Raw genomic sequence first — 20,060 nt, forward strand, 5'->3', positions numbered from 1 at the left:
ACAAAGCCTCATACTATAAAAATTTTTTTTATGAAAGACCAACACAAAGTAGTAAAGAATGAAGTGGAAAAAAAGAAGAAATAAAACTAATTTACAAAGGAAAAACTGAAAAGCGTAGCATGCACATGTTTCAAACTCTTTCCATCACTAGAATTTGGATTGCACTAATTTAGGAGATGATATAATTTGCAAGTTGTTTTACAAACTCTTTCCTTTCTGCTGTGTTCTATGGTCTTCATGAAACTTTTTCCTGACATTTCTTTAAGTGTAAAAGTTAAACTTGCATATAAAAACCATCCACAACAATTTAAGCAGGTTTTAAATCATTATAGTGAGAGAACAGACAAGAAAGTAAAACATGACAAAATAAAATCAGGCTTAGAGACAATAAAAGGGAGCAGATAAATGTTAAATCATGAAAAAAAAAACAGTGAGATCAAAGACTAAAGTAAAAACCTTAACTTAGACTAAGAATGGGTAGAGATACAACTCCTGAGAAGTTATTTACTTGTGACAGAAAGGATGATTCGGTTATATGTGTAGGTAAACAATAAAACTAAACTGCAGATCAAGATGGAGGCGCATCAGGATTCATCATGGGTCTCAGTTTCTCATCTCTGAAAGAAAAGAAAACACACAAACATTAAATTATGCTGCATATAAATGTATTTTCCTCAATATCAGATGATAATAGCAAAAGGTTTTTGCATTTTTAAATAAAAAATGCTCGGACAATGCCTTTTCAGAATTTATTAGTAAAGTATTAAAACTCTTTATATCTGACAAACCCCACACTGTCTCAGGAAAATAGAAAAACATCATGGATCATGAAGAAACATGTTGAACATGACCCAAAACTTAGAGGAAGTTATAACTTACCGTATTTTCACGACTATAAGGCGCACTTAAACGTCTTTTTTTTCCCTCAAAATGTGCGGTGCGCCCTATGGTGCGGTGCGCCTTATGTGTGTTGTAACTGCGACTTTTGAGACCACCTCATTGAGGAGATGATGAAAGAGTGGCTGAATGTAAGGAGGCCAGGTGTTTTTTTTCCACCCCTCACCATCGCTGTTAATATGTAACTCCATGCGTGCCCATCTCACAGCTGATGTGAAAAACATGGGGAAACAAATGAACGCTGCTCGACATCGGTGTGAACCGGACCCAGCAGGTGCAGCAGAAGCAGCGAGTTTACATGCAAAGTCAATGGTTGACGCGCATATAGGCAGCAGCAAAAGGTCCCGCAGCGCATTTTGGTGCAGCACGTCGGGAGCGTTTAAGCATCTGAAGCACCGCCAACGCGCTGCTGCTGCTCAGATGGAAAAATTGAAGTTTTGCTGCTGGACGCGCCGCATCAACCAATCAGAGAAGCTGATCTGGGAGCTGCCAGCGAGACAGACAGCGCTCTGATGACATATGATATTAACGCAAATGGAAAAGGCTGGGTGGGTGCGTGGCTGAGGCAGGTGTATGTGAGAAGACTAGGTGGTTTTTTCCACGCATCACCATCGCTGCGTGCCCATCTCACAGCCGATGTGAAAAAAAGGTGAATCAATGAACGCTGTGCTCGCCGTTATCCCGGGGGTCTGACAAAGGAACTTCCATCGCTCGACATCGGTGTGAAGCAGCCGTTCGAAGTAAGGCTGCGAGCGGCGTGGGAGCGATGGATGACCGACGGAGACCACAGTTTCACGATAAGTGGAAGGCAGCGCCGGGCAAGTTACGCCACCGTTTGCGGATGGATTGTAGATGCTTGGACTAACGTGTCTGCTGGCTCTGTTGTTCAAGCTTTCGCAAAAGCCGGCATTATTTCTGAGGAGCTGCGCTGCACGGAAAGTGACTGACAGCGAAGAAGGGGAAACTGGCATGTCGGATTTAGCGCAGCTGTTTTATTCAGAAACAGAGGATGATGACTTTGATGGGTTTGATTAATACTTTGTAATAAATACATGAATAAAGCACAATCATACTCAGTTTTGCTCCCGCTGTATTTTTCTCCCTGAAAACTTAATTCAACAGCAGCCCCGGCACGTCTCCTCCTCTTCATCGCGGTGGCTGGCAGGTGTTTTTTCATCTAAATAATCTAAATCTTGCAGCTATATTTGCTGTGATCAGTGGGAATGAAGTAGTTTTAATATGTTTTTAAGTGAGAAAGTCCACCTGAAAACTTAATAATTGCAGTCAGTTCATCCAGATTATCTATTTCTGTCGGAGGCGCTCAGACCCCCACATACCAGCGGTACACCGACAGGAGAAATCCTTTCATCAGCAGCCTGTAGGCTGGGCAGCCTGGGGTTCACCGCGGCTGCTGGCAGGTGTTTTTCATCTAAATAATTTTAGCTGCAGGCAACAGGATACCGGCAATAAAAGCGAACATATTCCGTCAGCAGGTTTCAGGATTTTAAGTTAATTTAGGAGTGACCACAGCGCTGTGTCATCTGCGATGTCTCTGTCTCACGGCCAGCTGCCAGGTTTGATTAATACTTTGTAATAAATACATGAATAAAGCACAGTCATACTCAGTTTTGCCCCCGCTGTATTTTTAAATACGCAGTAGAGGTATTTAAAGGTAGTAGAGGACATGTACCTGTATATAAAAAACGCGCCCTATAGTCCGGTGCGCCTTATGTGTGTGTTAAATACAGAAATGGGACACATAACTGAGAGTGCGCCTTTTAGTCCGATGCGCCTTATGGTCGTGAAAATACGGTAATCAAATGGTTGAAACCACCTGTCAGGTCTGCTAAATTTATCTCTAGATTTTCTGTACAATCTCCTACAAAGTATCTTCCAACTAATGTAAAGACAGGAGTGAAGGGTCTGGCATTAATAACAGCTGTGAAAAAATACAGAAGAAACATGAGACCTGAAGACGTCATTTATGTTTACTTACGTTATTGGAGCTCCAAATCCAGAGAGGCCGCTGGCGGCTTGGGGATGGAGCTGGGATTCTGGGTGACAAGCTTCGCTTTCCGGTTAAACTCCAAAAGCTACAAGGAGATTTGGTCACATATTTATGTTATCTGGAGATTTGGTGTTATTGTAATTTACAGTTATCTGAGTAAAACTATTAAGGATTTATTTTCTTTGTTTTACTTCACAAAGCTCTGCTGCTGAGCAGTATTAAAACTTGTAAAAGGAATAAAAGAGTGCAAATATTATTTGTTAAGTTTTTAATTCAACGCCCATATTTATTAGCCTGACGTAGTCCGACTCAATTCTAGTCAGAATATGAGTCCGATACTGCTCCATAGAGCTGTGATTATGGGGCGTGTTTTGAACGAACCAGGAAAAAAAATGCCTCTGCACTCAATTGGATAGACCTACAACCAATAAGAGCAAAGAAGTGCGTGACGTATGTTAAGCGACGCATAGTTGTTCTCAACAAAAATCAAAGCGTGCAGTTGCACGCCTAGAATAAGAAGATGAGCCTTGATCGCGTTTCTCTGTTCCTCTTTTAAAGTTTATTTGCTGTCAATATCTTCTAGAACAGACCTAATAGCAGAATCTACTCACCTCAACTCTCCAGCGGCAGCCATTGTTGTTGTCACCCAAGCGCGCATTGGTCACATGGTTGATTACATTACTGTTGATCATCTGTCCATCATCGTATAAAGCCCACCCTGACAATTTGATTGGCCTGCAAGATATTGTGCTAGCATACTCGCGCTACTATGGAGCAATGCCAGACCGAACTTCCCAACCTCAAACGTTGTGGGCGGGACTAAGTTCGGAATGGCACCCAGGCTACATATTTATGGCTCCTGATGGTGTGACATGAAAAAGAATCGAAATAGAGATGAAAATGTCTTACGCAGTTGCTGTGTTCAGGCCAGGTGTAAATAATAATCATTTTTTGTATCGATGCATCGACACGTCTGCAAGAGAATCGACTAATTTTTTTTTTCCTCCGGTCTATTTTTATCCATTTGCTCCTGGGCGTAATTCTCACTCCCGTGCTGCGGTGGCGCTAAATCTATTTTGCCCTCCTACCGCGCTTCCTGGTTATACTCTTACAGCAGTGTGCTGCAGTAAGCTTGACACAGACATTTTTAAATTATGCTCAATATTGAAGTGTGGTCTGTGCTACACGCTGTGGGTCTAGATACGGCCGAGGCGGTGAGGAAGTGGGGGCCAGTTTAGTTCGACGACGGAGGGACATGAGAGCCAAAAAGAGCAGAGATCCAGGTGGAAAAAGGGTCCCAGTGTTCTCACGCACCTCGCTCTTCTAGCGGGTCAAACTTCACGGGTTGTTTTCCGCAATTTCGGTCATAAAAACAAAACACGCCAACCTCCTGTCTGCGGCGCTGTCTGTGGTCAGCTACAATTTGGGAGAGGTGCAGCGGAGTGTCTGTGGAGGGGGCGGGACGTCTGGAGCCGAGGTATTTCATTGCACTCATTGCACTGATTATGTGCAGTATTTTTGCAGTATTTTTTGATGCAACTTTTCTACTTCTGTTATTTGCGGTTGTTTCTAAAAAAAAAAGCATAACATTACAGCTTTCATTGACTTATTTCAAACTTGAAACTTTGTTTAGCCTGTAAGGTGTAAAAAAAAAAAAAAAAAAAAAAAAAAAAAAAAAAATTTACCGATTAATCGAATCGTATCGTGGTGTATTCTTGAGTATCGCAAATAATCGAATCGTTGGGTCAGGAAATCAATACTGAATCGAATCGCCATAATGGATGTGATTTACACCCCTAGTTCAGGCCTTAAGTCTATGTAAAGCATCAAAACTGACAATTTTTGGCTTTTTGTACGACCAAATTCCTTTTCACCTAAAAAAAATACCATTTGATCCATTTCGATATGCGCTGCTGAACTGGATTCATGTCTGATTCTAAATCTTGGCGGCCTCTGATCCACTAACGGCCACTGTTAGTAGTGACGCTCTGTTTCTCTTTATCTTATAATCAAGTGGTCATAATCCCAGGATCTCAAATAAATAAAAGCTGTGCATAGGTAGCCTTACATCAAAACTAGGGCTGGAAAGCACTGATCTAAAGCGGTGCTTGTTATCTGGTTGCTTGCTTGGAAAGCATCTGAAGAAGGTGAATGAACATCTGTCTAAACAACTAAAAGGGCAAAGAGAAAAATTCCACTTACCTTTTCTCTCAAGTTGGCTGTTATTTCCTCCTCTTGTTTCTTCTTCTCTCTTAATTTTCTCCATTCTTCAAGTTTTGAGGGCTTTGAGGGAAAGTTCTTTGAGAAGAATGATTCCTGGTTTGTAGCATTGGTCCCTGCAACTGCTTTCTTATCAGTGATGATCTCTGGTTGCGGTTTCTCTGTAGCAGGTGTCTCTGAGGCTTTTTTCCTTCCATCATGTGTTTCTGAGGATGTTCCATCTCTATTAGACGTTTCTGAGGCTCTTTTCCCACTATCAGATGTTTTTGAAGCATTTTTCTTTGGAGACCTTTCTGGTGATTTTTGTCTTTTTTGTTCTTCCCTATTCAGCCTGTTCGATGTTTCAGTATCAATTGAGATGAGGCCAGAATCAGATTTATTCTTCCTCTGATCTTTTCTCTTAGACATGTCTGGGTCAATGAAGTTCCAAAAATCCTCATGATTGAGCGATTCCGTGTGATTGGAGTGGTGTTGTGAATAGGACTGCAGGTTGAGCGAGATGGGGCTTTGATTTGCAGCAAATGGCCAACTGGATTTAATAGCTTCCCTGTAGGCATTGTAGTAGTTGATATACTGGGCATACTGGTACAAGCTGTAGTCAGGATACGAAGAAGGAGCGGGGTAATGGGAGGGAAAGGCTTGGTGTTGGTTTCTATAAAGGGAGTTGTCTAATTCTTCCCTACGTTTTTTCCTGTTTTGCCATTTTTCTCCATCTCTGTCAGTAGAACGTCGGCGTGAAGTAGAACGTCGGCGTGAAGTAGAACGTCGACGTGCATCTTTGTCAGTAGAACGTCGACGTGAATCTCTGCTGCGAGAACGCCGATGACGACGTAAATGCCTCCGATTTCTACGGCTTCTAGAGGAAGATCTAGAGGATGAAGAGGATAAGGACGACGATGAAGAAGAAGTAGAAGAGGATGAGGAAGAAGAGGAAGAGCGAGATCTACTGCGTCTTATGCGTTTTGGTGGGATTTCTTGCTCCTTCTGGCTGTCGCTCGTCTGTCGTGGTTCATTATTCCTTCCATAAAGCCTCTCCTGAGTGCGATCTGTTAGTTTCTTCAGCTCCTCCACATCTAGATTCAACCCCAGAGTTTGAAGAATGCTTTGCAGTTTCTTCTGCTTTTCGTGCGTCATTGGGGTTTCCTTTTCCTCCTTCTTCTTTTCCTCCTTCTTCTTTTCCTTCTTCTTTTCCTCCTTCTTCTTATTCACATCGAGGGGGGGCTCCGACTCGCTGTTGGAGTCCAAAGTTCCCTTCCTTTTTACCTTCTTTACCTCCTTGTCTTGAGGTAAGGACGCCTCCTGTTTGACGGGCTCCGTCTCCAACTTCACACTGTTGATCCCACTGCAGCCTGGTAGTGCAGAGTCGGTGTCGCACTTCTGGGTTTCGTTTTTGAAGGCCTTTTTCAAAACATCAGGAGAGGTTACTGGAGCATCATCTTTGATAATCATACTGAGTCGCTTGATGTCCACCCCACTGTTAAGCAAACTGACAAAGCGGTCAAAGCCTCTGGTCACACTCGTCTCTCGCTCAGAAGCTCCATCCCCATTGTTTTTGTGTCCAGAGCTTCTGCTGGCACCGTCCTCTGGTTCAGAAGCTGTGTTTACGCTGTTCTTGCCCTCAGAACTTCTGACAGTACTATTGCCTCCAGATTTTCTTTTGATGCTGCTCTCACGCTCGGAGCCTCTGTCGTCTCTTTTCTTGTGCTCAGACATTCTGCTGAAACTGCTTTTACCTTCAGAAGCTCTTCTTGGACTACTCTCTTGGTCCGAACTTCTCTTGACACTTTTCTCATTCGAGCTTCTGGCAGACGATTTGTTGTTGTCAGAATGTGTTTCCACAGTGCTCTCCTGCTCAGGAACTTTCTTTGCACCGCTTACAGGCTTCAAACTGCTGCTGACACTGCTCTCACCCTCTAGACTTCTATCAACGCCATTCTTGTAGTTGGAACTGCGGCTGGGCCTGCTCTCATCCTCAGAACCAACATTGGTGCTGCTTTTCTTTGTTCTAGGAGGATCGTTTTGGTTGAGAGGAGGTAGCGAGACGTCAGGGATCTGGAAAAACATTGTATACAAAATATAAATTTTGTCTACAAAAGCACCATGATCATTTCTATTTATTTATGCAGAATCTTCCTAAAAACAAGGATCTGTTAGGCAGGAAATGTTTTAAGTGTGTCAGAGTTGCTCATGAAGAAAGCCATAACATTTAATTAATCAAGGCTCCACAGATAAATATTTTATACAGTGTCAAAGGGAGGTAAAGCCAAAAAGGCACATTTTCACATGCTATCCACAGTAGGTTAAAGCTGCAATAGCAAATAATAAATTTCCTAAAAACGGACCAGTAAAAAGCATAAACAAAGGATTATGATAAGAGAGAAAAAAAAACACAATTGTTTTACATTCAAATAGTATACAGTTTATAAGAAAAACTACACTCTGCAGTATGGCGACCAGACATCCCTGATTGTTTTTGGAAGGGATTGTGATTATATTATCTCTCCGTTTAAGAGTAGAGTAAGACTGATAGAAGGGGAGAGAAGAAGATAGCAAGACTGATCGAAAGATTTAATGAGAGTATAGAAAAACAGGAACACTGGTGAAAAGAACAGTTGAAGATAAGGTAGACAAATCTACTTAGAAGAGTAAAATAGAGAGCAGGCAGAAGTCAGATGAGGGCAAGAAAGAAAAGAAATCTCAGTTACCAGCCAGACACACCTGGATTTATCAGTCCATTAATAAAAGACAGGAAACAAAGGAGCTGCTGAAGTTCAGGAAGTAGTGGAGCTGTGCATAGAGCTCAGTAGAGGAAGAAATTCATTTGCTTCTCTGAGATGCACAGGCCCCTGATGCAGTCAGATGACAATATTAAACATATGCTTTACCTGCAGGGTTTGACTGCTAATTCTTCTTTATCCGTATTATTGCAGAAAAACCTAAACCTCATAGGTATGTAGATGTGAACAGAATAAGCATTTTTTGCCCTTTTTTAAAGATTTGGGGGAATTCTGTCTCCACAGGCATAAGCTAAATGTTGACGGATCGCTTTCATGTCAATAAGGCGATGCAATCAGCTGATTTTCCCTAGAATGAAAACTTGAACCAATCTGACTGTATGATCTGGTTGAATTGTCTCTGTAAAGTGCTTTGAGATGAGATGTGTTGTGAATCGATGCTATAAAAATAAACTGAATTGAATTGTATTTACTTTTCTGTTTTTCCTTTTCCTCCTGCTGCTCGCAGATTACAGGATGGCAGAGCTCTTTAGACCCCACAGAATTGGAAAGCCAGTGTGACCACCCAGGACCAATTCACTTCCACCCAACCCCTTTACCTCAACCCACAAAAACAGATCTAGTTTTCTATATAAATAATACTATCGATTTATTCATTTTATTAATCTTAGGAAATACTAACAGTGTAGAGAGGAACATTCCTGAATTTTACACTTGATTTGCGTTGTTTAAATATTAATTGTTAGAAAACCTTTTTTCCCCTAAAAGAATAAAATCATCTTTTAAAAACATGTTTTGGGGGGTTATCTTCATTTCATATATTGATAATCCCATAAATTTAAGCGGAACAAAACTATTTAAGAGGCCATCACTATCACCGGACTGCAAATGAAGAGAAGCAAATTGTACCTTTTTGTTGAAATAAGGGGCTGCTTCTGCTGCTTTTTTAAGAGCACCCAGTAAACGCTCGTATCCCTTTTCGGCGGTGCTCTCCAGCTTCTTTTGAGGTGAAGTGAAGCTGTCAGGACAATGCAGAGGGACATCTGGAACCTGTGAAACATCACACTCATCAACTTCTGTAAAACAACTTCTTTTCAGCACAGATGAAGCTTTTAAAGTGGAAGTGATTCATGACATTGTGTCTTATCAATAATTATATTAGAAATGTGAAAAATATACAAGCTAAAGAAAAATGGGTAAGGGGTAAGGGCGCCGCCATATTGCAGTACCTCCGACGGTGACATCACAGGGTTGGTCAACTCTAGTTTCAGGAATTGAATTTAATGGATATACCTCTGATAGATCACAACAAGCACAACAAGCTCAAATGACACTGAAGCATCTTAATCGCATTGCGAATGCTTTGGAGCCCATTCACCTTCAAATTTGAGTCATAGGAAGGAGAGAAGAGGCAGTTTTGGAGCCGGGATTCTGACTATCCCTGCTACCCCACAGAACTCCCGCCGTGGAAAATATGTAAAGCAGCAGACTTTTGAACCTGGCAAGCTAACAATCCATCGGACAACCAACTACAGCGGCTTGGAGTGTTTTTATTTTCACCGCCCATGAGCTGGGTTCTAATAACCGGCCAACACTCTGACAGCGGGTCAGCGACAACAATCAACCTTAACGACTGGGTGTGAAAACATGCTAAGCAGGCAGAGCAGAGACACAAACAGTTATGTTGGCAGGTATTAGATAACTCAAAAAAAATTAAACAGTTTAAATAATATGATATCCATGCTTACATTATAAGTTGATCCATTGGTTTTGAAGGCTTTGAAAATACACAATAACACTTCTCTTTTCATTTTGGAATTAAATAAAGATTGTTTAATAGAATTAAACCTTTTTAGTCGACATTTACACAAAACTATCATGCCCAAATTTACAAAAAAAACATTAAATTTGTCTATTTCCTTTTCATCTAACCTTTTAAAGCCATCTTTAAGAATATAATTTGGAAGATTGATCACCTTTCGTTCGTGTTTTAAATGAATTGAAAATATAGCAATTTAATATTTAAACAGAAAAAAAATCCAAGCAATGATCACATATTTCCCACTGAGCCCTCATTTATCTTTAATTCCAAAGGTGTACTACTTTATGATTTATAACTGCCATCTAGATGTAGCCTAGTAAACTAGCCCCACCCGCCAGCGTCCAAAATCATTTTTGCCAGCGAGTTTGGTCTAGCCTCGATCAATGCTCCAGGCCCTAAATCTGGCGGGCCAATCACTATGCAGAGATGTGTTTTGAATTTCTGGATGCAAAGTGGGCGTGACGACGAAGCTGCACGACGCTGGAGAAAGCACAACAAGGAAGATGGCAACAACTTTTGAATAGTTCTCGTTTGACTCAGCTTTGGAAGGATTAGACTTTTCGTTGAAATGTGAGCAGGAAGAGGCTCTAAGATCATTCAGTTTTTAGAAGAACGTAATCGCTGTTTTACCGACAGGCTGTTTGTTTACACTCCACCAGCTTTCTGTCGCGCTCACTACGTCACAGTCAGTTACGCTAATTGGTCAGAACGTTGGCTAACAGACACAGATATGGTTTAAAAGACAAAGGGCCAGACTAAATTACACATTTAATCTCACATTTAGTTTGGTTTATCAGGCTAATCTAGATGCAAAGATTCTACATTTGCAGCAAAAGGGACCATGGTACACTTCTGTTCTGTGGTCAGAATGGATTTTCTTTTTCACAGAGAGAAATTTAAAAGAAAAAACAAAAAAACCAACCTTCTCTATAGGGGGTGGTAAAACACAGGGGTTACGAAGTCGGTGTGCATTTAATGTCTTCACTCTGAGCTTCAGGGGATGGTGCAGTTTCACTTTATCTTTGCTCAAAGTGAAAGATTTTTCCCTTTGTCTAGATAACTGAACCTAGGAATTAAAAGAAGACACAGAAGTTTAGTAATTGCATCCTTAGCTGGCAATTCTTAACCTTTCAGGATGGAAAAATGAAACAAAAACCAACAAAAAAAACAAAAAAAGTTTGCAGAAGTAATTGATTCATTCAAAAATATTCTCAAATCCAAGTTGGATTAAAACATATACAACATCAGTCAAAATCATATATAGATAGCTGCACTTTAGCAAGCTGCATCTCACAGTGTCAAAATTTTAACTTATTGCACTTAATACAATGAGCATGTTTTGCCTTTGTTTGCCTTTGTTTTTTTAAGTAGACAAGAAATCTTCATAACTGTGATCAGAGTTTTCTGTTTTCCAGGAGCATCATTTTGGTATATTTCACCTTTTTCAAAAACCAGGTGGATTTAACTTTTAGATCACAAGCGTCCAAGTTTCAATTCTATTTGTTAGATTTTAAGAGTAGACAAACTTCTAGCGCTGGTCAGGCCTATGTTAAATCCTACATACAAAAGGATGGGGAAGATTCTGAGTAATCCAGGTTGTAGTCATCCCAAAAAGGTTAAAAAAAAAAAAATCCACTGGACTTTTTTTTCCAAGTTTGAAAACGTTTCGCTTCCCATCCAGGGAGCTTTTTCAATTCAAAATGTCAGAAATAGCATTGAGTTTGAGGCTTTATACAGTAGCCCAACAAAAGCCTTGTTTTAGAAAACATGCAAATTGAAAGGGACGATTTGTTTAGCTTCTTTTGTTAGCCTGCAATGCCCCATACCTGTCTATGTCTCCTATATATATAAAAAAAAAAAAAACTTTCAGGTTTAGTCGAAAATGGCCACTCAAGAGTTAGCAGGCCTTTGCTTTGTGAAGTTTTAGAACTTTCCGACCAGCATTTTGATTTACTCTTGAATTAATTGGGATGTGCATATATTTGAACTTGTAACTTTAAACCTGTTAGGATTAGAGAATATGAACCAAAATTAAAAACGTGTGCGTCAAATTTTCCCTTTATATATTTTACTAAAGCAATGCTTTAAATATAACTTACAACTTCAAATAAAGAAGTTTAAAATAAAATCAGTAAGGGAAAAATAAACAAAAACTATGATGGATGGAAGCTTTATCCATCTCTACACAAAGCTGAGTATCGGTTACCTGATATCCATTTTATATTAATTACCTTGGAGAAAAAGCTGAATGAACGTTGCTGCAATATTTCTGTCACTCTGTCTCTAAGCGTTCCAGGATTGCAGGTAGCCAACTCCTTGCCATCAAGAACATCTGGCTCAGATGGATTAGTCCCTGTAATCTCTATTGCTTTAAAAGCAATTTTGGCTTTCTTCTGCATAATCTGATCGTGTAACTCTTGGAGCTGTCGTTTCTTCCTTATCAATTCAGGATCGTCTTGCTCTAATGGTTTTCCATCTAGATCTGGAGGACTGGGTTCTCTCCAGGCTGCACTCCTGCTCTGAAGTTGAACAGCAGGGTGTACAGGGAAAGTGTCCCAGTCACCAGTCAGCCTTGGGACACTGCTGCTCATTAAAACCCTCTGCTGATCCGGTTCCTGGCGGATCTGCAGCCTTTTAACATGACTCCAGTCATGTGGATTCATCCTCCTGCCTTTCACAGTATTTGAAGACTCTAAAAAGTAAACAAAAAATACACACACACATTAAAACAGTGGAGAAATCACCAACATATACAAACAGAACCAGTTAGGATTTAGCTAACGACACCATAACACTACTATCTGGGATTACGATTACTAAAAATGTGTGGGACCACGATTAATCGAAACCTACAGCAAGAATAAATATTTATTTTATTTAAAATACAAGTAAATGGACGTCATAAATGAAGGAAAGACGCGTTTACAAATAGCTTAGCATCATAGCTTAGCATCGGAGCTAGCAGGTTTACCTTCTCTTAGAAAACCGTCACCTGCTACATCATCAACGATCTTTGTGATCGAAATAAAATCGGACGTTATGAACAAAAGGATGACAATAGGTGGCTAAGCAAACCCCTAAAATACAGGAAAAAACATTAACCGTCTGTAAACTACAATGGAGTAAAGGGGCGCTTTTAGAAGTAAAAATGCTCAATAGCGCCACCTGAGTGCTGGAGGACTATCACTCAAGAACAGAAGGAAATTCTTACTTTAGTTTATATAGATGATATTTTCAATATGAATAAAAACAACTATATAAAGAGCAATGACTGTGTCATAATTTGATAAAAAAGGTGTTGCAGGAAAGGAAAACCAGAATTTACCTTAACCTCCTCCTTGTAATATTGGAAAGTAAAAAAAAAAGCTGCACAGCTACTGAAAAATGAGTTATGACATTAAAATAGTTTACTTTAAAATGAAAATCAGAATAAAACAATGTCTCTAGAGTAATTTTTAAAACACCAAAATATACTATTATTTCAAGCCATTTCAATATAAGTGATTCAAAAATCTCGTTTTCCTCCAGAAACCGTTTCAAATATGAGAATTCAAAAAATAAAAGAGATAATCCACAGAGCTGTAAAAAAAAAAAAAAAAAAAAAAAAAACGTTTTTCAGCAAAGTGAAATGTATTTGACTGATACAAACCAAACCAGACAAAAAAAAGGGTTATTATGACTAACACTGAACCGGCTTTATGCATTAATCAGGCGTGGCAGCTGCCAGGCAGGCCTTAAACTGATTAAACAAGTCAGCAAATTAAATTGTTGTTGTGCTCCTGAACTAAACATGTCTTTTGGCAGGGCATATTAAGCTGCTAAAGGAGGCCAAGGACAACCAAGGAGCTCCCATTTCCATGAAAGAGCTTACACCAATTGAAACACTACTTAGATGGGTGCCATGTCAGAGGAACATCAACATGAGAGGCATGGTCAAAAGCAGCATCTCCATTCCTGTGAGTGATCTGTAGTGACATGTGTTCCCCAGAAACCATTCAAACCACCCAATTTCTCACCAGTTTGCCATTAAACCTTCTTTAACCATATTTCACCGAAATTGATTTGTACAGACAAGGAACTTTCATTAAAGATGGTTTCCCAGCCATAACCCATTTAACTCACCTGCATTCACAGATTTTCCCAATTTTCCTTCAAACATGCCAACTTTAAACCCTTACCGTTTAATTTGCAAGCTAATATATATAAAAAACTAACAGGTTTTATACTATTGTCAGTTATACAGTGTCTCTACATAAAGCCAAAGTATTTCCACATTACCGTAAATTCTGCATGTTTTTAGAATGGCTCTGACTGTGGAAACATTTATAAACAGCAGTTTAGATAAATTATTTGCTAAAAACAATCAGTAACATTTCAACAATTTTACATATTAAATAGAACTTAAAGCAAATGCTTTATTTCTTGTGTTTTGACAACAGAAAAAAACAGAATTGAAAGAAAGTTCAACAAACTGATGGCATTTAAAGAGAACCTTACCAAATATACGACTGTAGTAGCTTTTTATACAACAAAACCCCCCAAATATAAGAGGATTTCCTTTGAAGTTTATTTGGAACTGTCTTTAATATTTTACATTTCCGATTATTAAACATCAGTTAATTACATGTACAGAAATATAAACAAAAATATTTGACAGTCTGCCTTCATGTTAACAAGATGAGGCATGGGTTTACATCTTTTAAACAAATATTGAACAGAAATCAGAGCAGAAATCAGAAGTTACAGATTTTATTTGCTAAACAGATGCAGTTGATTGAGGACCATTTTGATTTGCTACTGCTGGTGTTGGTAAATGTCCAGTGCAAACAGCATTTCCTCAGATGCTCAACGTCATTTCAGGTGGAACATGTGCATTAGAGCACTGACTATTTACTTTATGTTATTAAACTATACAGGCTTATTTATATTCTCCAAAAACATCATTTCAACCTGTTACTGTTTGTTTTGGAAATTCTAAGCAATCAAACAAAAAAAAAGGCTACAAACCATTTATGCTGAGTAAGATGCACTTTATTTAATAACCTGCAAGAAGCGAGGCCTTTCTTTCTTTTTCTCCAGCCTTTCTTTCTTTTTCTCCACTGGGTTCATGGCTTGTTGAGCATGTATGCTTGTTGGATTCAAAAGCTGCGTATGTGGTGGGACCAGCGGTCCAAACTGAGACAGCGGAGGTGGCGGCACAGCTGGAGTGCGGAGCATGTGGGGGTTGCGAGGAAAGAAGTTTCCTGATCCAAAGGGGGGCAAAAAAGGAAGAGGAGGTGGAGGAACGTTGGGGTACGACGGTGGTAAACTGTTGCTGGGAGGATATGGTGGAAATGGTGGCATTGATGGAGGAGGAAGTTGCTTTACTGAGTGGATAGGGTTGAAAGGGAGAGCAGTCGGAGCATTCGGAGTAGGAGGTATCTTCATAGGGCTAGCTCTATTTCCCACACTTCCCTGATCCTCCAGAGAAGACTTTTGATTTAACTCCAAACTGTATCCAGACTGCGGCATGTCCGCTTCCTCCCTCGTGTCTCTCTTTGAATAACAGCTCTGACGTGGTGAGGTAACACTGGGCGTGCTTGGTGATCTACTTCGACATCTCACAGGGTTTGGCTGCTCAACACTTCTTTCCCGACTGAACCTATTCCCACCCTCATTGTCTCTCTTGCCATAGAGACGCTCCTGAATCCGATGAGACATTTGGCCGAGCTCTTCGATTCCCAGATCCATACCAATAGCCTGCAAAACATCTTGCATTTGTTTGTGCTTTTGCAGCTCTTCAGGGGTCATAGTTATCTTTTCCACTGAGGGGGACTTGGCCTCAAAGGAGCCCTCTCTGACAGAGACTTGATTCCCGTTTGGACTGGCGGACCCATGATCCCGCTGCGGAGACAAAGACCTGAGGGATCCCTTACTTTCCTTCCAGCGGCTGTTATCTGCGTACCCTTTCTGTTCCCTCTCTGTGCTACCCGAATACCAACGTTCATCTGAAACTTTCACAAAAGAGCTTGAAGAAATGCGCCCATCAAACTGCGGTTTGGGGCTCTGACTTACTATCTGATTGAGGACGTCAACATTCACGCCCTTGTTGAGTATATCAAGAAAGCGTTGGAAGCCTTTAGACGACTTTTCTTCAGGGCGGGCGGCGCTTTGTGGAGTCCCGTCGCTTTTAAGATACTTATGGGAAACACAGAAGCCACAATTTTAGATGCATGAATCCAACAAATCATTTCAAAACAACACCTACTTGTGATCCCTTTCTAGGCTACATTCAACACAGCAGAAAAACAAATCAAACAAAATAACTTTGGTGTTTAAGGCAATCAAGACAACAAAAAAATTAAATACTTGCATGCAAGTGATCTCAAGCAATAAAAATATATATCCCCACAGAAGTAGTTTCCTTTTTTTCTCCAAGCCTATTTGTGCTGTTCCAATTTAAAGTGCGTCATTTTCAGCGACATCTAATGGTCAGACAAAGGTGACACAAACCGCTCCCCCCCACCGCTTCTCCCCCTCCAACAACACGAAGAATTTTATGGTACAAAGTGGCTTCCGGAACGTCGCCATTACTCATCTTGTCAAGTGATGAAAAGGTTTGTTTACATTGACCCTTTATAAGCAATATTTTATTAGCCTGTGTAGGATATAGATTCTATATAAGGCTAACTTGTCACAGTCACATTCAAGGGGAATATCGATCTCTGCAGTCACTAGTTAGGCCTCTCTGCACTACCGTAGCCCAAAAATGTCTGTCTCCATTAATGCGAGACCCGCTCCTATGTAATTATAAATACCAATATCTAAGACAAAGCAAACATAAAGGTGGAGTTTTAGTCCATAAATCATTATAAATACTAAGGCTGGGTATTTTTGCCAAAGTCCTGAATTGATTCGATTTTGATTCATACAGTTCTAAATCGATTCATTTCAATTAGATCTGTTTATACAATAATGAAAGTGGTTCAATTGTGTTTCAAAATACTCGTGTATTTTATTTTTCCTGTTAAACACAAAGTGCAAACTTGTAAATCGGACAGTTTAAACTTGAGATGTGAACAAAACTGTCTCTAAAGTGCAAACTTGTTTGTGAAAAGTGAAAAGGCCTCACTCGTGCAAACAGACGGGACACAGCAGACATGCATGAGCTGCATAATCTCCACTGCACAAAGCATATTTGCAGCGCTGTCTGTAACAATTACAGGGTGTTTGCTGGTCAGCCTCCATTTGTTAATGTCTTCAATCAACCTATTAGCTATGTTTGCAGCTTTCTGGCTTGAAGTATTTGAAGTGCATGTTTCCTGCTCATTTGAATGTGAACGTCACGCACGTCACTATAAAACTAATTGATCTCATTCCCTAGACATCCATTTCGCAAAAATGTAAAGGAATCGATTCAAAATCGATTTTTTTTTTTACCCAGCCCTAATCAATACCATACTTATGTATAATATATTACATTTCTGTAAGCACATCACTGTAAATATTATAAGAGGGGCTTTAATTCTAAAAGAAACATTTTCTACAGTGAAAAAATAAAAGACAGGTTTTCTGCAGGGTCTTAAAGTAATTCTCCGTACTCTGTCATAATAGTTATTTTGCTTTATTCTAAATGAACTTATTTGTTGTTACCCTTTTGTAATCAACAGGCCAATTGTACATGAAATGCAACATATCAAGTAATAAATCATAAAATTTGATTAGTTGTTATGTGAAAACCAAATGTGTGCTTTTGTAAACTTGAAAGGTTTACACAAAAAGCAATAGAAATATTCTGAAAGTAGAAAACATCAAAAAATAAAAGATGTACCTGTTCTTTGGATCCATTTAGCTGTGCAGAGGCTCTGCTTTCATAATATGTATCATATGTCGATGTAGATCTCATCTCGGCCTGATTCTGTTAGTTATTAAAACACTTTTATTAATCAGATTAACGTAGCCTTAAATGTTATGTCTGTTGAAGCATTACAAGTTTAAAACTAACCTTTGTAGAGTAATCGGGTGAGTGTGTCCTTTCCTGTCCACTCCCATGTCTCCGTTTTGCTTCATAGCGATCAGGAGAATCTGCGTCGCTGAAATCCTCATACTGTCTTTTAGGAGGAAACTCTTCACGGTGACGCACAGATCTTGAATATGGAGACGTTTTCCTGTACCTGACATCATCTTCATGTGACGGTGAATATCTCAACTGTTGGTTCCATGAAGACCTAGATGGTGAGGCCCTGTATGTTTTTTCTGAAGAATCCCGCCTATATCTATAGTTATCCTTATCCTCTGTATTCTTTCGCCTTTGGTCCACTGGCACGTCCCAACTAGATGGGGACAGGCGCCTCCTCTGAGGGCTTCTTCTGCTCCAGTCTCGGTTTGCTGAATCTGAACTGCGCAGCCTCTTAGGAGACCCACTGTAATGTCTACTTTTGCTCGCCCTGTCCGTGCTACTGTGTCCATCTCTGGTGTATTTATGATAGGAGTCCCGAGAGGTACTACTGTGGAGATCATGTCTTTCTCCACGTCTGTCATCATAGTCCTCCCTGTTTCGTCTTGAATTTCTGTCACCGTCCTGCCGCCTGTGGTTGTAGTCAGATCTTCTGGAGTACATCCTCTCACATTTAGAAAACAGCAGCTAAAAAAGGAAAGAGAAAGAAAATTGATAAAGAAATCAGAAAGAGAAGTGCAAGTGGATCAGTTATTGATTTAGATTCTAATAAATTGTATTAAGATATTTAGTCAGAAAAAAAGACTGCTTATAATACAATTTTTCCAAATGTAACGCACTGGTTTCTGCTTTTAACTGCATTGTTGACATAAGTTATTACTCCCTTTCACAAAAAAAGACATTTTTATACAATAACTATCCTGCCCAAAACAGGACATTAAGAAAACAAGAAGAAACAATGTCCACAGCATCAAACACCTCTACTGTGCCTTACATATAAGATTAATTTCCACAAATCCAATTTAGTTTCAAGCCAAACCTTTAGTGAGTCAGTTGCTCTAAGATCATCGATTAGCTCCAGACACAGGAGGCTATTTAGTCCAGCTTAACAAACTGAACATCTTAAAAATAACCAAGCGTTGCCAGGTGATTTTACGTTATTCTTTAAGAACAATAAATATAAAAAAAAAACATCAATGACGAAACCCGTTGTTTCAAATCTAGTATCAATCGAAGCAGATTTCAAAAGGGTTACATTTCTCAAACAGACATTAACTTTAGCGTTGCTCCGTATCCAAGCTAATATGAAGCTAACCGCTCACATGATGAATGTAACATAGCTACAAAAAAAAATGACTGAATATCAGTCAGACACTAAATACCAGAAGTGAACGATGTTATATGTCATCAAAGATGTATTTAGTTCAATTCATTTCAAAATGGTTAGATGAAAGGATATTTCCAGTTTTGTTTATGTCTAGCCTACTTAACGTTAGCTGAATTACCGTTTGTGTCGCAGGGTTCCACTCTTAAAAGAAATTGGATTCCTTTAAAGCTGAATAACAAAGAATGAATTCGATTAAGCAACCGAGTACTTAGTTTTACTTAGCAATTTCTTGCAATAAACGAATGGAATTGAAGGTATGCCATGCAGAAGGCCGTGTAGATCTACCTGTTCTGCACAACACCGCCCCCTCTGGTAGGAGGGTGAATTACTATGGATGGATGGATGGATGGATGGATGGATGGATGGATGGATGGATGGATGGATGGATGGATGGATGGATGGATGGATGGATGGATGGATGGATGGGAGACTATCATGACTAGATCAAATTGGATCATACTATGTTGAACATTATTAATTTGAAAAGGACTGGGCAATTAATACATTTTATCTAATTATCACACGCTCACATGCGTGTGATAATTAGATATATATATATATATATATATATATATATATATATATATATATATATATATATATATATATATATATATATATATAGATAGATAGAGAGAGAGAGAGAGAGAGAGAGAGAGAGAGAGAGAGAGAGAGAGAGAGAGAGAATAGAAAATCTCTTAATCGTCCCACAATGGGGATATTCTGGTGTTTACAGCAGCAAGAGGATGGTTAAAAAAATGTGGGCTTTAAAAAGGTGCATTAGAATAACATAATAGTTAAGAGTTTAAAAAAAATTAACATATGAAATACTTTACTTTAAAGTCATTTAACCTTCCTATGGTGTTAGGGTCCCTACGGACCCGTTTTGAGTTTTAGCATGCATAAAAGTACATCATACATTTGTTTTTTGCATTGAAACTTTTTGACTTTGTCAAGGACTTCCATTTTAACAAAGTAAAATCAAATTTTATTTTTTTACTAAATTATAAAGTGCTCTGGTGAAAAAAATGACTTTTGTGGTGTTCGGGTCATTT

At 39.4% G+C, this 20,060-nt stretch overlaps 2 protein-coding genes across 3 annotated transcripts; both read right to left on the minus strand.

Moving 5' to 3' along the window:
- Nucleotides 1-306: 306 nt before the first annotated feature.
- On the minus strand, nucleotides 307-15,861 carry LOC119779340 (pre-mRNA-splicing factor CWC22 homolog). 2 transcript variants are annotated; one of them, XM_038278960.1, is made up of 7 exons: nucleotides 15,737-15,861; nucleotides 11,914-12,374; nucleotides 10,605-10,748; nucleotides 8,770-8,910; nucleotides 5,108-7,177; nucleotides 2,894-2,990; nucleotides 307-617 (listed from the first exon to the last, which is right to left on the minus strand). In XM_038278960.1, exons 2-6 carry the CDS (start codon nucleotides 12,343-12,345, stop codon nucleotides 2,895-2,897), a joined length of 2,883 nt encoding a protein of 960 aa, XP_038134888.1. In that variant the 5' UTR covers nucleotides 12,346-12,374; nucleotides 15,737-15,861; the 3' UTR covers nucleotides 307-617; nucleotide 2,894. The 2 variants fall into 2 exon arrangements, with proteins under 2 accessions (XP_038134888.1, XP_038134887.1); XM_038278959.1 differs by lacking the exon at nucleotides 15,737-15,861 and adding an exon at nucleotides 12,654-12,839.
- LOC119779341 (cyclin-dependent kinase 12-like) lies at nucleotides 14,248-19,303 on the minus strand. The gene is made up of 4 exons (XM_038278961.1): nucleotides 19,124-19,303; nucleotides 17,667-18,305; nucleotides 17,493-17,579; nucleotides 14,248-15,859 (listed from the first exon to the last, which is right to left on the minus strand). The coding sequence occupies exons 2-4, from the start codon at nucleotides 18,279-18,281 to the stop codon at nucleotides 14,714-14,716; spliced, it is 1,848 nt and encodes a 615-aa protein (XP_038134889.1). The 5' UTR covers nucleotides 18,282-18,305; nucleotides 19,124-19,303; the 3' UTR covers nucleotides 14,248-14,713.
- Between the last annotated feature and the right edge of the window lie 757 nt (nucleotides 19,304-20,060).

Source organism: Cyprinodon tularosa, unplaced genomic scaffold (assembly GCF_016077235.1).
Source record: "Cyprinodon tularosa strain WSP-4 unplaced genomic scaffold, ASM1607723v1 ctg146, whole genome shotgun sequence".
Taxonomy (NCBI): domain Eukaryota; kingdom Metazoa; phylum Chordata; class Actinopteri; order Cyprinodontiformes; family Cyprinodontidae; genus Cyprinodon; species Cyprinodon tularosa.